Source organism: Gadus macrocephalus, chromosome 11 (genome assembly GCF_031168955.1).
Source record: "Gadus macrocephalus chromosome 11, ASM3116895v1".
NCBI classification, from domain to species: domain Eukaryota; kingdom Metazoa; phylum Chordata; class Actinopteri; order Gadiformes; family Gadidae; genus Gadus; species Gadus macrocephalus.
The window spans coordinates 182,718-200,472 of record NC_082392.1 but is presented as its reverse complement, the minus strand read 5'-3'; the positions used below and the strand labels follow the sequence as shown (position 1 = coordinate 200,472).

The window sequence follows — 17,755 nt, the reverse complement described above, 5'->3', positions numbered from 1 at the left end:
AAGGCCGATTTAGGGTCGTTTTAGACGCAGAGACGTAAGCACGTAATTTACACAAGGGACTTGTTTTAGACAAGTTTTGATTTACGGTTCCTTTAAGGTTCCTTAAGGATTGCGCGTGTTGCAAGGGGATTCTCCGCCAGAACAGTAGGGGGAGCAACGAACGAATCTGTGGGCGTGGAAGTGGAAATCGCTGGCTTGTTTATATTTATGCACTTCCAGTATTTTCGACGAGAGTAGCAGTAGCTAAGTTTAGGTTAGCGGTCTTTTTCCACACTCTGAACGATGTTAAGGTTGAGTCGAAGACAGTTGAGGGAGCTGGAGCTGATAAGCATTGAAAAGGATGTGGTTAGCTGGCCAATCACAGTCTTTGCGAGCTGCGTAGGGCCGTAGTGTTTTAGTCGCATAGTCAGGAATTCTGGGCGACGCACTTAAGCACGTAAGGGGGGATATTTTACCGCGCAAGGGGGGGTTATGTATCTTACGTGCTTACGCGTTACGTCTAAAACAGAGCATATATCGGCCTTAACACATGCTAACAACATACCCCAAGTCAGGTAAAGGCATCAGGCTAACACATGCTAACAACATACCCCAAGTCAGGTAAAGGGATCAGGCTAACACATGCTAGCAACATACCCCCGTCAGGTAAAGGGATCAGGCTAACACATGCTAACAACATACCCCAAGTCAGGTAAAGGGATCAGGCTAACACATGCTAGCAACATACCCTCCGTCAGGTAAAGGGATCAGGCTAACACATGCTAACAACATACCCCAAGTCAGGTAATGGGATCAGGCTAACACATGCTAACAACATACCCCAAGTCAGGTAAAGGGATCAGGCTAACACATGCTAGCAACATACCCCCGTCAGGTAAAGGGATCAGGCTAACACATGCTAACAACATACCCCAAGTCAGGTAAAGGGATCAGGCTAACACATGCTAACAACATACCCCAAGTCAGGTAAAGGGATCAGGCCAACACATGCTAATAACGTACCCCAAGTCAGGTAAAGGGATCAGGCTAACACATGCTAACAACATACCTCAAGTCAGGTAAAGGGATCAGGCTAACACATGCTAACAACATACCCCAAGTCAGGTAAAGGGATCAGGCTAACACATGCTAACAACATACCCCAAGTCAGGTAAAGGGATCAGGCTAACACATGCTAGCAACATACCCCAAGTCAGGTAAAGGGATCAGGCTAGCACATGCTAGCAGCATACCCTCAGTCAGGTAATGGAATCAGGCTAACACATGCTAACAACATACCCTCAGTCTGGTAAAGGGATCAACATACCCACACTCTTGTTGTACTTTAATACGACATGCTAAAACCTCCTCTAAACATGTACTAGATGGTTAACTACCCAGGCTGACCCACGCTAACAGCCCTCTGTCTCCCCTCTGCTCTGCAGCCTGTCGGACCTGCTCCACATGTCGGTCCAGATCTCCTCAGGGATGAGGTATCTGGCCTCGCTGAACTTCGTACACCGCGACCTGGCCTCCAGGAACTGCCTGCTGGACCGCCGTCTCACCATCAAGATCGCCGACTTCGGGATGAGCCGCAACCTGTACAGCAGCGACTACTACCGCATCCAGGGGCGCGCAGTGTTGCCCATCCGCTGGATGGCCTGGGAGAGCATCCTACTGGTAGGGCACTGGGAGGGCACTGGGACGCACTGGGAGGGCTTTACTGGGAGAGCATCCTACTGGTGGGGCACTGGGAGGGCACTGGGAGCGAAAACTGAGAGAGCTTCATGCTGGTCGACTGGGACACTGGGAGAGGTTCAAACTGGGACACACTGGGATACTGGGAGGGGGGCACTTGGAGTGCTTCATACTGGGACACACTGGGATACTGGGAGGGGGGCACTTGGAGTGCTTCATACTGGGACACACTGGGATACTGGGAGGGGGGCACTTGGAGTGCTTCATACTGGGACACACTGGGATACTGGGAGGCTTCAAGCTGCTGTACAAATAATGATCAATAAATCATATTTATAAAAGCTATTGTCATACTCTACCCCCTGCTCTACTCTCCACTCCTGCTCTACTCCTGCTCTACTCCTGCTCTACTCTCTACCCCCTGCTCTACTCCTGCTCTACTCCTGCTCTACTCTCTACCCCCTGCTCTACTCCTGCTCTACTCCTGCTCTACTCTCTACCCCCTGCTCTACTCCTGCTGTACTCTCTACCCCCTGCTCTACTCCTGCTCTACTCTCTACCCCCTGCTCTACTCCTGCTCTACTCTCTACCCCCTGCTCTACTCCTGCTCTACTCCTGCTCTACTCTCTACCCCCTGCTCTACTCCTGCTCTACTCCTGCTCTACTCTCTACCCCCTGCTCTACCCCTGCTCTACTCTCTACCCCCTGCTCTACGCCTGCTCTACTCTCTACCCCCTGCTCTACTCCTGCTCTACTCTCTACCCCCTGCTCTACTCCTGCTCTACCCCTGCTCTACTCTCTACCCCCTGCTCTACCTCCTGCTCTACTCCTGCTCTACCCCTGCTCTACACCTGCTCTACTCCTGCTCTACACCTGCTCTACTCCTGCTCTACCCCTGCTCTACACCTGCTCTACCCCTGCTCTACTCCTGCTCTACTCCTGCTCTACTCTCTACCCCCTGCTCTACCCCCTGCTCTACACCTGCTCTACTCTCTACCCCTGCTCTACACCTGCTCTACTCCTGCTCTACTCCTGCTCTACTCTCTACCCCCTGCTCTACCTCCTGCTCTACACCTGCTCTACTCCTGCTCCACTCTCTACCCCTGCTCTACCTCCTCCTCTACCCCTGCTCTACTCCTGCTCTACTCCTGCTCCACTCTCTACCCCTGCTCTACCTCCTCCTCTACCCCTGCTCTACTCCTGCTCCAGGGTAAGTTCACCACGGCCAGCGATGTGTGGGCGTTCGGAGTGACGCTGTGGGAGGTGTTCACCATGTGCAAGGAGCAGCCCTACAGCCTGCTGTCGGACCAGCAGGTCATCCAGAACACCGGAGAGTTCTTCAGGAACCAGGGCAGACAGGTAACTAACCCGCCCTAACCCTAACTAACCCACCCTAACCCTAACTAGCCCTAACCCATGTTCCATAAATACTGACATGCATTTCTTCAGGTGTTTCCTCAACCGCGCTGCATGCTAACGGCTAACATCATGTGACCTGTTGCTTCTGGCCCCACCTAGGTCCTCCTCTATGCCCCGCCCCTCTGCCCCCCCTCCCTCTTCAAGCTGATGATGTGCTGCTGGGGCCGCGACGCCGACCAGAGGCCCAGCTTCGAGGGCCTGTACCGGGCCCTGAGGCCCCACGCCGACCAGTGACCCCCCCCCGGGCCCCACGCTGACCAGTGTGACCCCCCGGGGCCCCACGCCGACCAGTGTGACCCCCGGGGCCCGGGGCCCCACGTTGACCAGTGACCCCCCCCCGGGGTCACACACCGACCAGTGACCCTCCCCCGGCCCCGGGGCCCCACGCCGCCCAGTGAGACCCCCCCGGGCACCATGCCGACCAGTGAGACCCCCCCGGGCCCCATGCCGACCAGTGAGACCCCCCCCCCCCCGGGGCCCCACGCCGCCCAGTGAGACCCCCCCGGGGCCTACCCCGACCAGTGACCCCCCCCGGGCCCCACGCCGCCCAGTGAGACCCCCCCGGGCCCCATGCCGACCAGTGAGACCCCCCCCCGGGGCCTACCCCGACCAGTGACCCTCCCCCGGCCCCGGGGCCCCACGCCGCCCAGTGAGGCCCCCCCGGGGCCCCACCCCGACCAGTGACCCCCCCCGGGCCCCACGCCGACCAGTGAGACCCCCCGGGGCCCCACGCCGACCAGTGTGACCCCCTGGGGCCCCACGCCGACCAGTGTGACCCCCCCCCCCCCCCCCGGGGCCCCACCCCGACCAGTGAGACCCCCCAGGGGGGAGGGAGGAGACATCAGGGGGGAGACAGCAGGGGGGACTAAAGGAGAGGGGGGGAGACCAGGGGGGAGTCAGGGGGGGGGGGGACACCAGGGGGCAGGGGGTGTGGTTTGAAAGAGGGAGGGGCCTATTTGCTGATCGGTTCCGTCTCTTTTCCTCTGGACTGAAACGTCTTCAGACTTCTCCAGATATATCTCACTTGTTATCGTCTATAAAGAATACTATCTGTGGTTTCTAAGGGTTCCTTTGTTCTTTCTGCCTGTAGTCTAGGGTCAGGGGTCACAGGGCTAGTTAGTTTGGTTAAGCACTGTTCAGTTTTCCGTGATCATTATTAACGCACACTGGAGCTAGTGTCACATTCTGGTGGTTCTGTTTCTTTGTGGTTTTTGGTGTTTTATACTCCGGTTACGTGACATTGCTTGTGTTTATTTGAATGTTGTACAGCTCAGTTCCACAGCGCGTTGTAACCTGTGTGAGGCGTCTGCAAAACGTCCGTCTGTGAATCAAACTGTGCAATGGGGCTAAGAGTAGCTTAAGCTTTACCTTAGCTTTAGCTATCACTAGGTCGAACTTCACCTAGGCCGTGTTCCAATACCCGTACTGTCCGTAGTACGCAGTACGTTCCAATTCAGATCCGGCGAAAAGAAGTATACTTCAAGGACCCGGATGCCGTACTCAAAATGGGCTAATCGTGAAGTGTGGATCGAAGGACACTCTCCGTACTCAACGGCAGCCATCTTAGCTACGTAGCGGAAGAAGCGGAGCCAGGCTGAGCCAAAGTCGGCGCATTTTCCACATAGCCTGCATTAATAGTCATTTTGTAGTTTTTATAGCTTTTTATAGCTGCTAGGCGTAAAGAGTTCACCGTTCAAAGCGGGATGTTTATTGCGGGGGAGGAGCCGCGGCGGCAGTCGTGATCGTCATTTCCGGTAAGTGCACCACAGAGTACTCGATTTGGAACAGCACTCACATCTAAAAAATTAGCGTACTCAAGTGAGTACGGATAGTGCAGATAGTGTACTTCCTTTAAGTGTACTCATGGAAGTACGGGTATTGGAACACAGCCCTAGCTTTAGATTAAGATTTATCTTGTCCTATTGTTAGCTTAAACTTTACCTAGCTTTAGCTTTAACTAGCTTCAGCTGTACCTAGCTTTAGTTTACCTAGCTTTAGCTTAAACTAGCTTCAGCTTTACCTAGCTTTAGCTTTAACAATCTTCAGCTTTACCTAGCTTTAGTTTACCTAGGTTTAGCTTTAACTAGCTTTAGCTTTAACCATCTTAAGCTTTACCTAGCTACAGCTTTATCTAGCTTTGCCAAGCTTTAGATTTAGGGTTACCTAGCTTTAGCTTTAACTAGCTTTAGCGTTACCCCATCTTAACTTTAGGTTTATGTAATTGTAGCTTTACCTTGCTTTAGTTTTACTCTTACTTTATCATGAAAGATTATATCTGTTAAGAGGGCTGACCTGTTTTCAGAAGACCTTAACCTAACTGCCGTTTATCATGTAGGACGTAAGCCTAATCGCCAGGGCAACAGTTTCCCTGTTGTTCCCACGCTTATCGCCAGGGCAACAGTCAGGATGTTGGATGTAAAACATGACAGGTGGATGAGGACCAGATATTGAATCACAAGACCCCTTTTTGAGACGTTGTTATCATGTTGTTTATTACAAACAGTTTATTATTTTTCTTTCAAATAATTTTTAGCTCCAAAGTGGTCTGACAATGTCACGAAAACCGAACAGAGACCAAAGATTTGTTGTAATTCAGTGGTGTTGAGTTTTCCTGATTTCTAGCTGTGTGTGAGAGTGAGTAGAGAGTTGAGATATTTGTGATATTCCTTGTGGCTGTGGGAGCTGTTTAAAGGTGACACCTGTGGAGGAGCTGGTCAGGGGGAGGGAGCTGTTTAAAAGTGACACCTGTGGAGGGGCACTAGACTGTCGTCTATTTGGTCCTGGGTCAATTTCAAACACAAACAAGTTTAAATGGGCCATTTGTCTGTGAATGGGGATTTTGTGTGATAACTGTTATAATTGTTTAATCATCTAAAGAAATTATAGCAATAATACAACATAATTGTGTTATATTTTTATTTGGGATGCTTTGATTCTTATTGTTTTCTGTTTATTTCTGTTGTTTCTCTCCTTTATTTGATATTTGTAGGCTAGCCAAAAAGCTCTTTTATTTTAGCACAAAACTATGCTTTGAAACTAAAATTATGCCGACCAATTTCTATCTATTTGTATAACTTTTTATGTTTTTCTTCTAATAAACAAAAACCTGCATCAAAAAATAACACAGTAACCCTTTACTTAAAGAAACCTTTAACTTTTCTCTTTGTCCCAACGTGTAATGCGCCAGAAGATGCAGTTCTCGCCTGTGAAACCAGGGGGCAGCAGAAGGCCATCAGTTAGAACGCGGTTATTTACAAGGCATGCTATTGTTATAATTAATTTATAAACAGTAGGCTGTTAAGAACACGTTTATTTAGTGTGGTCATGGGAAGGAGCAGTGATTTTCTATACTTGACTGGACAGAGTGTAACATTTCGTGATATACTGGCTATATGTTTGAATGTTCGTCTTCTCTGTAATGATAACCTGGCTCATACCAACAACTGGATCCAGGCTTCCACAGTGTGAATGCAAAGAGACCCAAGCTACCTGCGGGTCTACGTAAGCAGGCCAAACCAGGCCTAAGACTGGCTGGGTAAGCAGGCCAAACCAGGCCTAAACAACCGGCTGGGTAAGCAGGCCAAACCAGGCCTAAACAACCGGCTGGGTAAGCAGGCCAAACCAGGCCTAAGACTGGCTGGGTAAGCAGGCCAAACCAGGCCTAAGACTGGCTGGGTAAGCAGGCCAAACCAGGCCTAAGACTGGCTGGGTAAGCAGGCCAAACCAGGCCTAAGACTGGCTGGGTAAGCAGGCCAAACCAGGCCTAAGACTGGCTGGGTAAGCAGGCCAAACCAGGCCTAAGACTGGCTGGGTAAGCAGGCCAAACCAGGCCTAAAAAACGCCAACCAGCTCCCTCCCATATATATTTTATGTCAGCAGACCTTACAAGGAGAACTGAACTGGTTTCAAACCAGCCTACCTGTCTGACTGTCTGACTGCCCCCTGTCAGTCTAAACACACACACACACACACACACACACACACACACACACACACACACACACACACACACACACACACACACACACACACACACACACACACACACACACAGGAAGGTGATGTTTCCGTCAGTTCATTCCTTTGCGCCGTCAGCAGGGGCTGCTTCTCATTGGAAACAAGATGGCCGACCAGGGGGGCGATGGCGATAAAGGCCCCTCTTTGATCTTTATACCGATGTTATAAAAACAATGTTATAAAACAGGCCTTTGTTCAGCTCGGTCGCCGTGTGTGTGTGTGTGTGTGTGTGTGTGTGTGTGTGTGTGTGTGTGGGGGGGGGGGGGGGGGGGGGGGGGGGGGGGGTACCTGCCGCAGCTACCACTAGCCCAGCGGTCTGCATCGCGTTAGCGGCCTGACGTTCGTGAGAAGTCTGCTTTTAAACATCCTATGGAAACACATCTAATTAAACAGCTGGATCAAAGAACCGCCTTCAGAGCCAGCACACTCTGCCCTACACGCATCAACTCACTTAAACCTCCAAACCTATCGTACTTAAACCTCCAAACCTATCGTACTTAAACCTCCAACCTATCGTACTTAAACCTCCAAACCTATCGTACTTAAACCTCCAAACCTATCGTACTTAAACCATCTGAAGTCAGCTCACCTAAACCTCGCTCACTTAAACCTCTAAACCTATCGTACTTAAACCTCTACACTAGCTCACTTAACCTCTTAACCTGTCCTACAAGCCTCTACCTAGCACCCCCATACTCTAAAGCTGCCTCGACATGATCCCACCTAAACCAAACTTAGCTCAACTCTGCCGCCTCACCAATGAAAGGAACGTTTGGGAAGGTGTCAACATTTTGTGGACAATACGACATGTATGCTGTGAGTCTACCAGATTTTCTGGTTGGCTGGATAAACCGTTGGTATTAATTATTGGTGGCTTCAGTTGGTGTTCTTAAATGCTGAAACCATTAGAAATGCTATAACATTTAAATCCCAAACCATTCTGTAAAATAAGATCTTTGTTCTGTGACCTTGGGACTCAATGGTCCCTTTTAACGAGAATCGACAGCATACGGAAATCATTAGCAGGCCTTTGAAGAACAGGGTCCTACTCCCTGGGACTCAATCTGTAGAGCAAGGCAATAACACTGCAGGGTTCTACTCCATGTGTGACTCAGTAGAAGAGCTTAATGGAGCTATCTGAACGACATGCTGAATACAAAGTGTATCACAGCATTAGAAGCGTTTATGTTTTATAGAACATAGAGGCTTTATCCTCACCTGAAAGGGCTTTATTTAGCTGTATATTATACATGATATTTTGTACTGCTAATTAGGGGTAAAGTGCAGCAGTGTGAGGGTTGGGTCCAGTTCTGTGGGTTGGGGTTAGCGCTGACCACCGGGGGGGTTACCGGAGCTATTAGACTGGAGCTCTACACACACGGATATTCCAGGGATTCAAAACTGAGAAACTGTCTCTCATTCGCAACCTCTTTTAATTTCTAGGCGATTCAATGATACATACATCAATACTACACATTATATTCTACCGCCTCCCCCCTGGTGGTGGTAACGCCCCCAGCACCTCAGCGCGTGGCGCCGGTGACGCCCCCTCAGCCCCCTCCGTCCTTCAGGTAGAGGTTCTTCTCAGTCATTCTTCTCTCCATTGGCCGATTGGTTCTTCTCTCCAGTGACCGACTCATTCTCGACCATGAAGGAGTTCTCCCTCCGCGCGCTCCCTTGGCTGGTGACGCGCTTGTGTTTCCTTCGCGCGGCTCTGGACCCCGGCGCGGGTCAGGATGGATCGCGGGCTGCAGGTGCGCCGCAGCGGGGATTGACTTGGCGCCATAACGGACAGGTTCACCGGATCCTCAGTCACGGTTCTCAGTACCGACCATCTGCGCGGCGTCCTCCCGGTTCAGGCCCGTGGCGGGATGACCTGGTGTTCCTCAGCAACGAGACGCAGTCCTCCGGGCCGCCCGCCGCACCTCGGGTTCCCGCGGTCAGCAGCTCTGCGCAATTACGCGCCGCGCGTCAAAACCGGCCTAGTGGAACAGAGAGCACCGGAGAGCCGGTCCCGGTGCGGCCGGTGGACGGGATGGTCGGGGACGACCCTTACAACAATCCGTACAAAGCGGCAAACTACCACCCCTACTATAACTACCACAACTCCTACTACCGGCCCGGAACCCGATGGAGGCCCGGGTACGGCACCCGCTACCACCAACACGGTAAGACTAGGACTAGTTAACACTAGTTGCCACCAACACGGTAAGACTAACACTATTAAACACTACTTACCACCAACACGGTAAGACTAACACTATTTAACGCTAGTTAACACCAACGCGGTAAGACTCACACTCAGGGGCGGATCTAGAAAAATATTCATGGGGTGGCAAGAGGGGGACAGGAGATTTTGAGGGGTGGCACCCTCTGGCAGAAGTATATACAGTATGCCGATTTAATTAAAGCCATACTAATCAATATTTACTTGGAAAGCCCCCACATTTAGATATTTTGACTCAATAACATTATATTTAATTTATTGTGGGATGAGTAAAGCCTTACATTTAAACATAAAAGGTTTCAGACAAAATGTAATAAATTATTACTGAATAATTACAAAATCCACCTGCCTTACAACAAACACCTGCACTATTACACCAGCAGGGGTATGGGGCTAAAAATATATGCAAAGAGAGCTGCAATATGTATTTTAGTTAACAATAAGTTGGCATTGGTCCATGAGATATTCCTATCAGATGTCAATCATCAGTCCAACTTGAGTGCAAATATCACTTTATTCACCGATTCCAATAATTTACATACAATGCCACCCTCAAAGTGCGGTGACATAGAATAACTCCAAAAGTAGAGTGTATTACCTGCATGCTTGGAAGAGCCAAATGGGGATTCAGGGGAAGTGCTATCAAAGATTTCCCTCTCTTTCTTTTTTTATATCTTTAATTTCTAAGTATTTAAGACCTTTTGGGTTTACCTTATTATTTTTTTTGCTCTTGATGTGAAGCTTGTTTTATTATTAATTATTGATGACTTATATTGGTTTATAAAAGTTCAGACAGGTGTGCAACCAAGTAGATTAGAGATGGCCATTTGTAAATAATTTACAGAAGATGATTTGCATTTTGTTGTCCAAGTACTTGTTACTTGGTTCAATGACAATAAAGTTTAATATAATCAAATCGAATGACTGTTGATACAAAAGGAGGCACATGAAGTCAACGGTCAGGAAAACCAGCTGAGTGTAGAAGGGTTTGTGTTTGTTAGCGCGTCTTTAGCGCGGATTGCAATTCTTATTGCAGCCTGCAGGGTTATGCGAGAAACATACGGAGGGACGTGGTCGTTGAGCTCCGCCGCCCCACATTGCATGACACGTTAAACTCAACTAGAATCGCCACCATCAATTTGATATCAACAGAACAAAAATAGTCTGAAAGCCTACAGAAACTATAGATAGTTAATGTGACAATCACATTATTAAAAATAAACTTGGAGCAATGATTTACTGGGGAACTATTTTTTTGGGAGAATGCTTTTGCAGGGAGTTCGCCGCCCCACCTGCCCATATGGACGGCACGCGCCTGCTATGCAGCTATAAGGCATTCCAATCTTAACTTAAGTCTTTAACTATGATGTTTATGTAATACACAGCCCTGCTCTTTTCTAATTATTATAATTTCTTTATAGATAGACGGTTGATCAGTATTACCTCAAGAATGTAGTCTCTCTGCCGCGCCGCTTGCTTCGTTCGTTTGGAGGACTCTCGCGCCTTCCTTGTATTCAAAATCAGTGCCGGCGGGAGTCTCGGGGAGGGGGGGGGGGGGGGGGGGGCAGGCGGGATGGGGCAATATTTCCTGGTTGCATTCACTTGCAGTCAGACTTTTAAAACTCGCTTTTGTAAATGTCTTGTAAAAGCAAAAAAAAAAAAAATATGAATTTGGCGCTGCCAACTGGGGTGGCAGCTGGGGTGGCAAGGCTTTTTTTAGGGTGGCAGTTGCCACCCCATGCCACCCCAGTAGATCCGCCCCTGCTCACACTAGAACACTATTGATCACCATCACGGTAAGACTAACACTAGTTACCACCAACACGGTAAGACTCACACTATTTATGACTAGTTAACATAACACCAACACGGTAAGACTAACACTAGTTAACACCAACTCGAAGACAAACACTATTTAACACTAGTCAACGCCAACACGGTAAGGCCAACACTAGTTAACACTAGTTAACACCAACACGGTAAGACAAACTGTAGTTAACACTACTTACTAACAACACGGTAAGACTAACACTAGTTGCCACTAGTTAACACCAACACGGTAAGACAAACACTAGTTAACACTACTTACTAACAACATGGTAAGACTAACACAAGTTACCACTAGTTAACACCAACATGTTAAGACTAACACTAGTTAACCCTACTTACTAACAACACGGTAAGACTAACGCTAGTTACCACCAGTTAACACCAACACAGTAAGACTAACACTAGTTAACACTACTTACTAAAAACATGGTAAGACTAACACTAGTTACCACTAGTTAACACCAACACGGTAAGACTAACACTAGTTACCACTAGTTAACACCAACACGGTAAGACTAACACTAGTTAACACTACTTACTAACAACACGGTAAGACTAACACTAGTTACCACTAGTTAACACCAACACGGTAAGACTAAACTAGTTAACACTAGCTACACCAACACGGTAAGACTTACACTAGTTAACACTACTTACTAACAACACGGTAAGACTAACACTAGTTACCACTAGTTAACACCAACACTGTAAGACTAACACTAGTTAACACTACTTACTAACAACACGGTAAGAATAACACTAGTTAACTCTCTATCCCTCTAGTCCACCCTGACCCCTGACCTCTACTCCCGTAGGGCTCCCTGACCTCTGATCTCTGACCTCTACTCCTCTAGGGCTTTCTGACCTGGTCCCTGACCTCTGACCTCTACTCCCCTAGAGCTCCCTGACCTCTGACATCTACTCCTCTAGGGCTCCCTGACCTGGTCCCTGACCTCTGACCTCTACTCCTCTAGGGCTCCCTGACCTGGTCCCTGACCTCTACTCCTCTAGGGCTCCCTGACCTGGTCCCTGACCTCTGACCTCTACTCCTCTAGGGCTCCCTGACCTCTGACCTCTACTCCTCTAGGGCTTCCTGACCTGGTCCCTGACCTCTGACCTCTACTCCTCTAGGGCTCCCTGACCTCTGACCTCTACTCCTCTAGGGCTTCCTGACCTCTACTCCTCTAGGGCTTCCTGACCTCTACTCCTCTAGGGCTCCCTGACCTGGTCCCTGACCTCTGACCTCTACTCCTCTAGGGCTTCCTGACCTCTACTCCTCTAGGGCTTCCTGACCTCTGACCTCTACTCCTCTAGGGCTTCCTGACCTCTACTCCTCTAGGGCTCCCTGACCTGGTCCCTGACCTCTGACCTCTACTCCTCTAGGGCTTCCTGACCTGGTCCCTGACCTCTGACCTCTACTCCTCAAGGGCTCCCTGACCTCTGACCTCTACTCCTCTAGGGCTTCCTGACCTCTGACCTCTACTCCTCTAGGGCTCCCTGACCTCTGACCTCTACTCCTCTAGGGCTTCCTGACCTCTACTCCTCTAGGGCTTCCTGACCTCTACTCCTCTAGGGCTCCCTGACCTGGTCCCTGACCTCTGACCTCTACTCCTCTAGGGCTTCCTGACCTCTGACCTCTACTCCCGTAGGGCTCCCTGACCTCTGACCTCTACTCCTCTAGGGCTTCCTGACCTGGTCCCTGACCCCTACCTCATCCAGGCCTCCAGCTACATCCAGAGGCTGCCCGTCTACAGCCTCCGCTGCGCCGCGGAGGAGAGCTGCCTCGCCAGGTCTGACCGGGGGCAGGAAGTCAGGGGGTCCTCAACAGGAAGTCAGGGGGTCCTGTACAGGAAGTCAGGGGGTCCTGTACAGGAAATCAGGGAGTCCTGTACAGGAAGTCAGGGAGTCCTCCACAGGAAGTCAGGCAATCCTGTGCAGGAAGACAGGGAGTAAAATAATGTAAATCAATCTAAACTAATGTAATTAGTTGTAATTTCAAAGTGTGGAATTCTGCATAAAGCCTAATCTAAAATAACTTGTTTTATGTAATCTAATTTATTATATAATGGTTAAATCAGATCTAACCTATTCTAATCTTATTTAGTCTAATGGAGTCTGGTGGAATGTAACGTTTTTAAATCAAATCTGATGCATTTCTATCTAATCTAATCTAATCTAATGGAATTTATTTTAATCTAATCTAATCTAATGGCATTTATTTTAATCTAATCTAATTTAATGGTATTTATTTTATTTTTTACTCTTTTTTTTTCAGTACTTATTTTTCAATACTTGCATTATTGTTTATTGTTTACTGTTTATTGTTTGTTAAGATCGAGTGCAACGGATACCAAGACAAATTCCTAATATGTGTAAATGTATTTGGCAATAAAGCTTTTCTAATACTAATTCTTATTTCAATCTAATCTAATCTAATTTAATGTATTCTCATTCTCATCTCATCTCAGGGTCTGGACCGGTCTGGTCTTGACCGTTCTGGTCTGGACCGGTCTGGTCTGGACCAGGTGGGTCTGGACCGGTCTGGTCAGGACCAGGTGGGTCTGGACCGGTCTGGTCTGGACCGGTCTGGTCTGGACCGGCAGGGTCTGGACCGGTCTGGTCTGGACCAGGAGGGTCTGGACCGGTCTGGTCTGGACCGGCAGGGTCTGGACCGGTCTGGTCTGGACCAGGAGGGTAATGTGAATATGAATGCGTGGGTCTATAGGTAGGGTGGTGTTTGGTCCATAGGTAGGGTGGTGTTTGGTCTATAGGTGGGGTGGTGTTTGGTCCATAGGTAGGGTGGTGTTTGGTCTATAGGTAGGGTGGTGTTTGGTCTATAGGTAGGGTGGTGTTTGGTCTATAGGTAGGGTGGTGTTTGGTCTATAGGTGGGGTGGTGTTTGGTCTATAGGTGGGGTGGTGTTTGGTCCATAGGTAGGGTGGTGTTTGGTCTATAGGTAGGGTGGTGTTTGGTCTATAGGTAGGGTGGTGTTTGGTCCATAGGTGGGGTGGTGTTTGGTCTATAGGTAGGGTGGTGTTTGGTCCATAGGTAGGGTGGTGTTTGGTCTATAGGTAGGGTGGTGTTTGGTCTATAGGTGGGGTGGTGTTTGGTCTATAGGTAGGGTGGTGTTTGGTCTATAGGTAGGGTGGTGTTTGGTCTATAGGTAGGGTGGTGTTTGGTAATAAAGGCAAAAAAGCTTTTCTAATACTAATTCTTATTTCAATCTAATCTAATCTAATTTAATGTATTCTCATCCAAACAAATATAATCTAATTGAATGTATTTTAATCAAATCTACTCAAATCTTATCGAATGTAATCGAATGTATTTCAATCTATTCTAATCTAATCTAATGTAATCTATTGTAATGTAATGTAATGTAATGTAATCTATTGTAATCTATTCTAATGTAATGTAATCTATTTTAATGTAATGTAATGTAATCTATTGTAATGTAATGTAATGTAATGTAATGTAATGTAATGTAATCTATCGTAATGTAATGTAATGTAATCTATTCCAATGTAATATAATCCACTGTCTCCAGTTCGGCTCAGCAGGCGAGGGACTTTGAGACCCGGGTTCTGCTGAGGTTCCCTCAGCGCGTGAAGAACCAGGGAACGGCCGACTTCCTGCCCAGCAAGCCTCGCTACACCTGGGAGTGGCACAGCTGTCACCGGTGGGTCCTATGGGGTCTGGACCGGTCTGGTCTGGACCAGGAGGGTCTGGACCCGTCTGGTCTGGACCAGGAGGGTCTGGACCGGTCTGGGCTGGACCGGTCTGGTCTGGACCGGCAGGGTCTGGACCAGCAGGGTCTGGACCGGTCTGGTCTGGATCGGTCTGGTCTGGACCAGGAGGGTCTGGACCGGTCTGGTCTGGACCGGTCTGGTCTGGACCGGCAGGGTCTGGACCGGTCTGGTCTGGACCAGGAGGGTCTTGACCGGTCTGGTCTGGACCGGCAGGGTCTGGACCGGTCTGGTCTTGACCGTTCTGGTCTGGACCGGTCTGGTCTGGACCAGGTGGGTCTGGACCGGTCTGGTCAGGACCAGGTGGGTCTGGACCGGTCTGGTCTGGACCGGTCTTGTCTGGACCGGCAGGGTCTGGACCGGTCTGGTCTGGACCAGGAGGGTCTGGACCGGTCTGGTCTGGACCGGCAGGGTCTGGACCGGTCTGGTCTGGACCAGGAGGGTAATGTGAATATGAATGCGTGGGTCTATAGGTAGGGTGGTGTTTGGTCCATAGGTAGGGTGGTGTTTGGTCTATAGGTGGGGTGGTGTTTGGTCCATAGGTAGGGTGGTGTTTGGTCTATAGGTAGGGTGGTGTTTGGTCTATAGGTAGGGTGGTGTTTGGTCCATAGGTGGGGTGGTGTTTGGTCTATAGGTAGGGTGGTGTTTGGTCCATAGGTAGGGTGGTGTTTGGTCTATAGGTAGGGTGGTGTTTGGTCTATAGGTGGGGTGGTGTTTGGTCTATAGGTAGGGTGGTGTTTGGTCTATAGGTAGCGTGGTGTTTGGTCTATAGGTAGGGTGGTGTTTGGTCTATAGGTAGGGTGGTGTTTGGTCCATAGGTAGGGTGGTGTTTGGTCTATAGGTAGGGTGGTGTTTGGTCTATAGGTAGGGTGGTGTTTGGTCTATAGGTAGGGTGGTGTTTGGTCTATAGGTAGGGTGGTGTTTGGTCTATAGGTAGGGTGGTGTTTGGTCTATAGGTAGGGTGGTGTTTGGTCTATAGGTAGGGTGGTGTTTGGTCTATAGGTAGGGTGGTGTTTGGTCTATAGGTAGGGTGGTGTTTGGTCTATAGGTAGGGTGGTGTTTGGTCTATAGGTAGGGTGGTGTTTGGTCTATAGGTAGGGTGGTGTTTGGTCTATAGGTAGGGTGGTGTTTGGTCCATAGGTAGGGTGGTGTTTGGTCTATAGGTAGGGTGGTGTTTGGTCCATAGGTAGGGTGGTGTTTGGTCTATAGGTAGGGTGGTGTTTGGTCTATAGGTAGGGGGGTGTTTGGTCTATAGGTAGGGTGGTGTTTGGTCTATAGGTAGGGTGGTGTTTGGTCTATAGGTAGGGTGGTGTTTGGTCCATAGGTAGGGTGGTGTTTGGTCTATAGGTAGGGTGGTGTTTGGTCCATAGGTAGGGTGGTGTTTGGTCCATAGGTAGGGTGGTGTTTGGTCCATAGGTAGGGTGGTGTTTGGTCCATAGGTAGGGTGGTGTTTGGTCCATAGGTAGGGTGGTGTTTGGTCTATAGGTAGGGTGGTGTTTGGTCTATAGGTAGGGTGGTGTTTGGTCCATAGGTAGGGTGGTGTTTGGTCTATAGGTAGGGTGGTGTTTGGTCTATAGGTAGGGTGGTGTTTGGTCTATAGGTAGGGTGGTGTTTGGTCTATAGGTAGGGTGGTGTTTGGTCCATAGGTAGGGTGGTGTTTGGTCTATAGGTAGGGTGGTGTTTGGTCTATAGGTAGGGTGGTGTTTGGTCCATAGGTAGGGTGGTGTTTGGTCTATAGGTAGGGTGGTGTTTGGTCTATAGGTAGGGTGGTGTTTGGTCCATAGGTAGGGTGGTGTTTGGTCCATAGGTAGGGTGGTGTTTGGTCTATAGGTAGGGTGGTGTTTGGTCCATAGGTAGGGTGGTGTTTGGTCTATAGGTAGGGTGGTGTTTGGTCTATAGGTAGGGTGGTGTTTGGTCCATAGGTAGGGTGGTGTTTGGTCTATAGGTAGGGTGGTGTTTGGTCTATAGGTAGGGTGGTGTTTGGTCCATAGGTGGGGTGGTGTTTGGTCTATAGGTAGGGTGGTGTTTGGTCCATAGGTAGGGTGGTGTTTGGTCTATAGGTAGGGTGGTGTTTGGTCCATAGGTAGGGTGGTGTTTGGTCTATAGGTAGGGTGGTGTTTGGTCTATAGGTAGGGTGGTGTTTGGTCTATAGGTAGGGTGGTGTTTGGTCCATAGGTAGGGTGGTGTTTGGTCTATAGGTAGGGTGGTGTTTGGTCTATAGGTAGGGTGGTGTTTGGTCTATAGGTAGGGTGGTGTTTGGTCTATAGTTAGGGTGGTGTTTGGTCTATAGGTAGGGTGGTGTTTGGTCTATAGGTAGGGTGGTGTTTGGTCTATAGGTAGGGTGGTGTTTGGTCTATAGGTGGGGTGGTGTTTGGTCTATAGGTAGGGTGGTGTTTGGTCTATAGGTAGGGTGGTGTTTGGTCTATAGGTAGGGTGGTGTTTGGTCTATAGGTAGGGTGGTGTTTGGTCTATAGGTAGGGTGGTGTTTGGTCTATAGGTAGGGTGGTGTTTGGTCTATAGGTAGGGTGGTGTTTGGTCTATAGGTAGGGTGGTGTTTGGTCCATAGGTAGGGTGGTGTTTGGTCTATAGGTAGGGTGGTGTTTGGTCTATAGGTAGGGTGGTGTTTGGTCTATAGGTAGGGTGGTGTTTGGTCTATAGGTAGGGTGGTGTTTGGTCTATAGGTAGGGTGGTGTTTGGTCTATAGGTAGGGTGGTGTTTGGTCCATAGGTAGGGTGGTGTTTGGTCTATAGGTAGGGTGGTGTTTGGTCTATAGGTAGGGTGGTGTTTGGTCTATAGGTAGGGTGGTGTTTGGTCTATAGTTAGGGTGGTGTTTGGTCTAT

General features: G+C 49.1%; 2 protein-coding genes across 2 annotated transcripts in view; both read left to right on the top strand.

Moving 5' to 3' along the window:
• ddr2l (discoidin domain receptor family, member 2, like) overlaps window positions 1-4,154 on the top strand; it is a 22,825-nt gene extending 18,671 nt beyond the window's left edge. The window contains exons 10-13 of the mRNA XM_060064765.1: window positions 688-737; window positions 1,425-1,659; window positions 2,887-3,036; window positions 3,196-4,154. Coding sequence (XP_059920748.1) covers window positions 688-737; window positions 1,425-1,659; window positions 2,887-3,036; window positions 3,196-3,330 — 570 coding nt within the window. The 3' untranslated portion in view covers window positions 3,331-4,154. The remainder of the gene's footprint in view (window positions 1-687; window positions 738-1,424; window positions 1,660-2,886; window positions 3,037-3,195) is intronic.
• A 4,543-nt stretch (window positions 4,155-8,697) lies between these two features.
• The window catches only part of LOC132467881 (protein-lysine 6-oxidase-like), a 10,695-nt gene continuing 1,637 nt past the window's right edge, over window positions 8,698-17,755 (top strand). Inside the window, 3 exon segments of the mRNA XM_060065450.1 lie at window positions 8,698-9,281; window positions 12,852-12,960; window positions 14,717-14,848. Coding sequence (XP_059921433.1) covers window positions 8,762-9,281; window positions 12,852-12,960; window positions 14,717-14,848 — 761 coding nt within the window. The 5' untranslated portion in view covers window positions 8,698-8,761.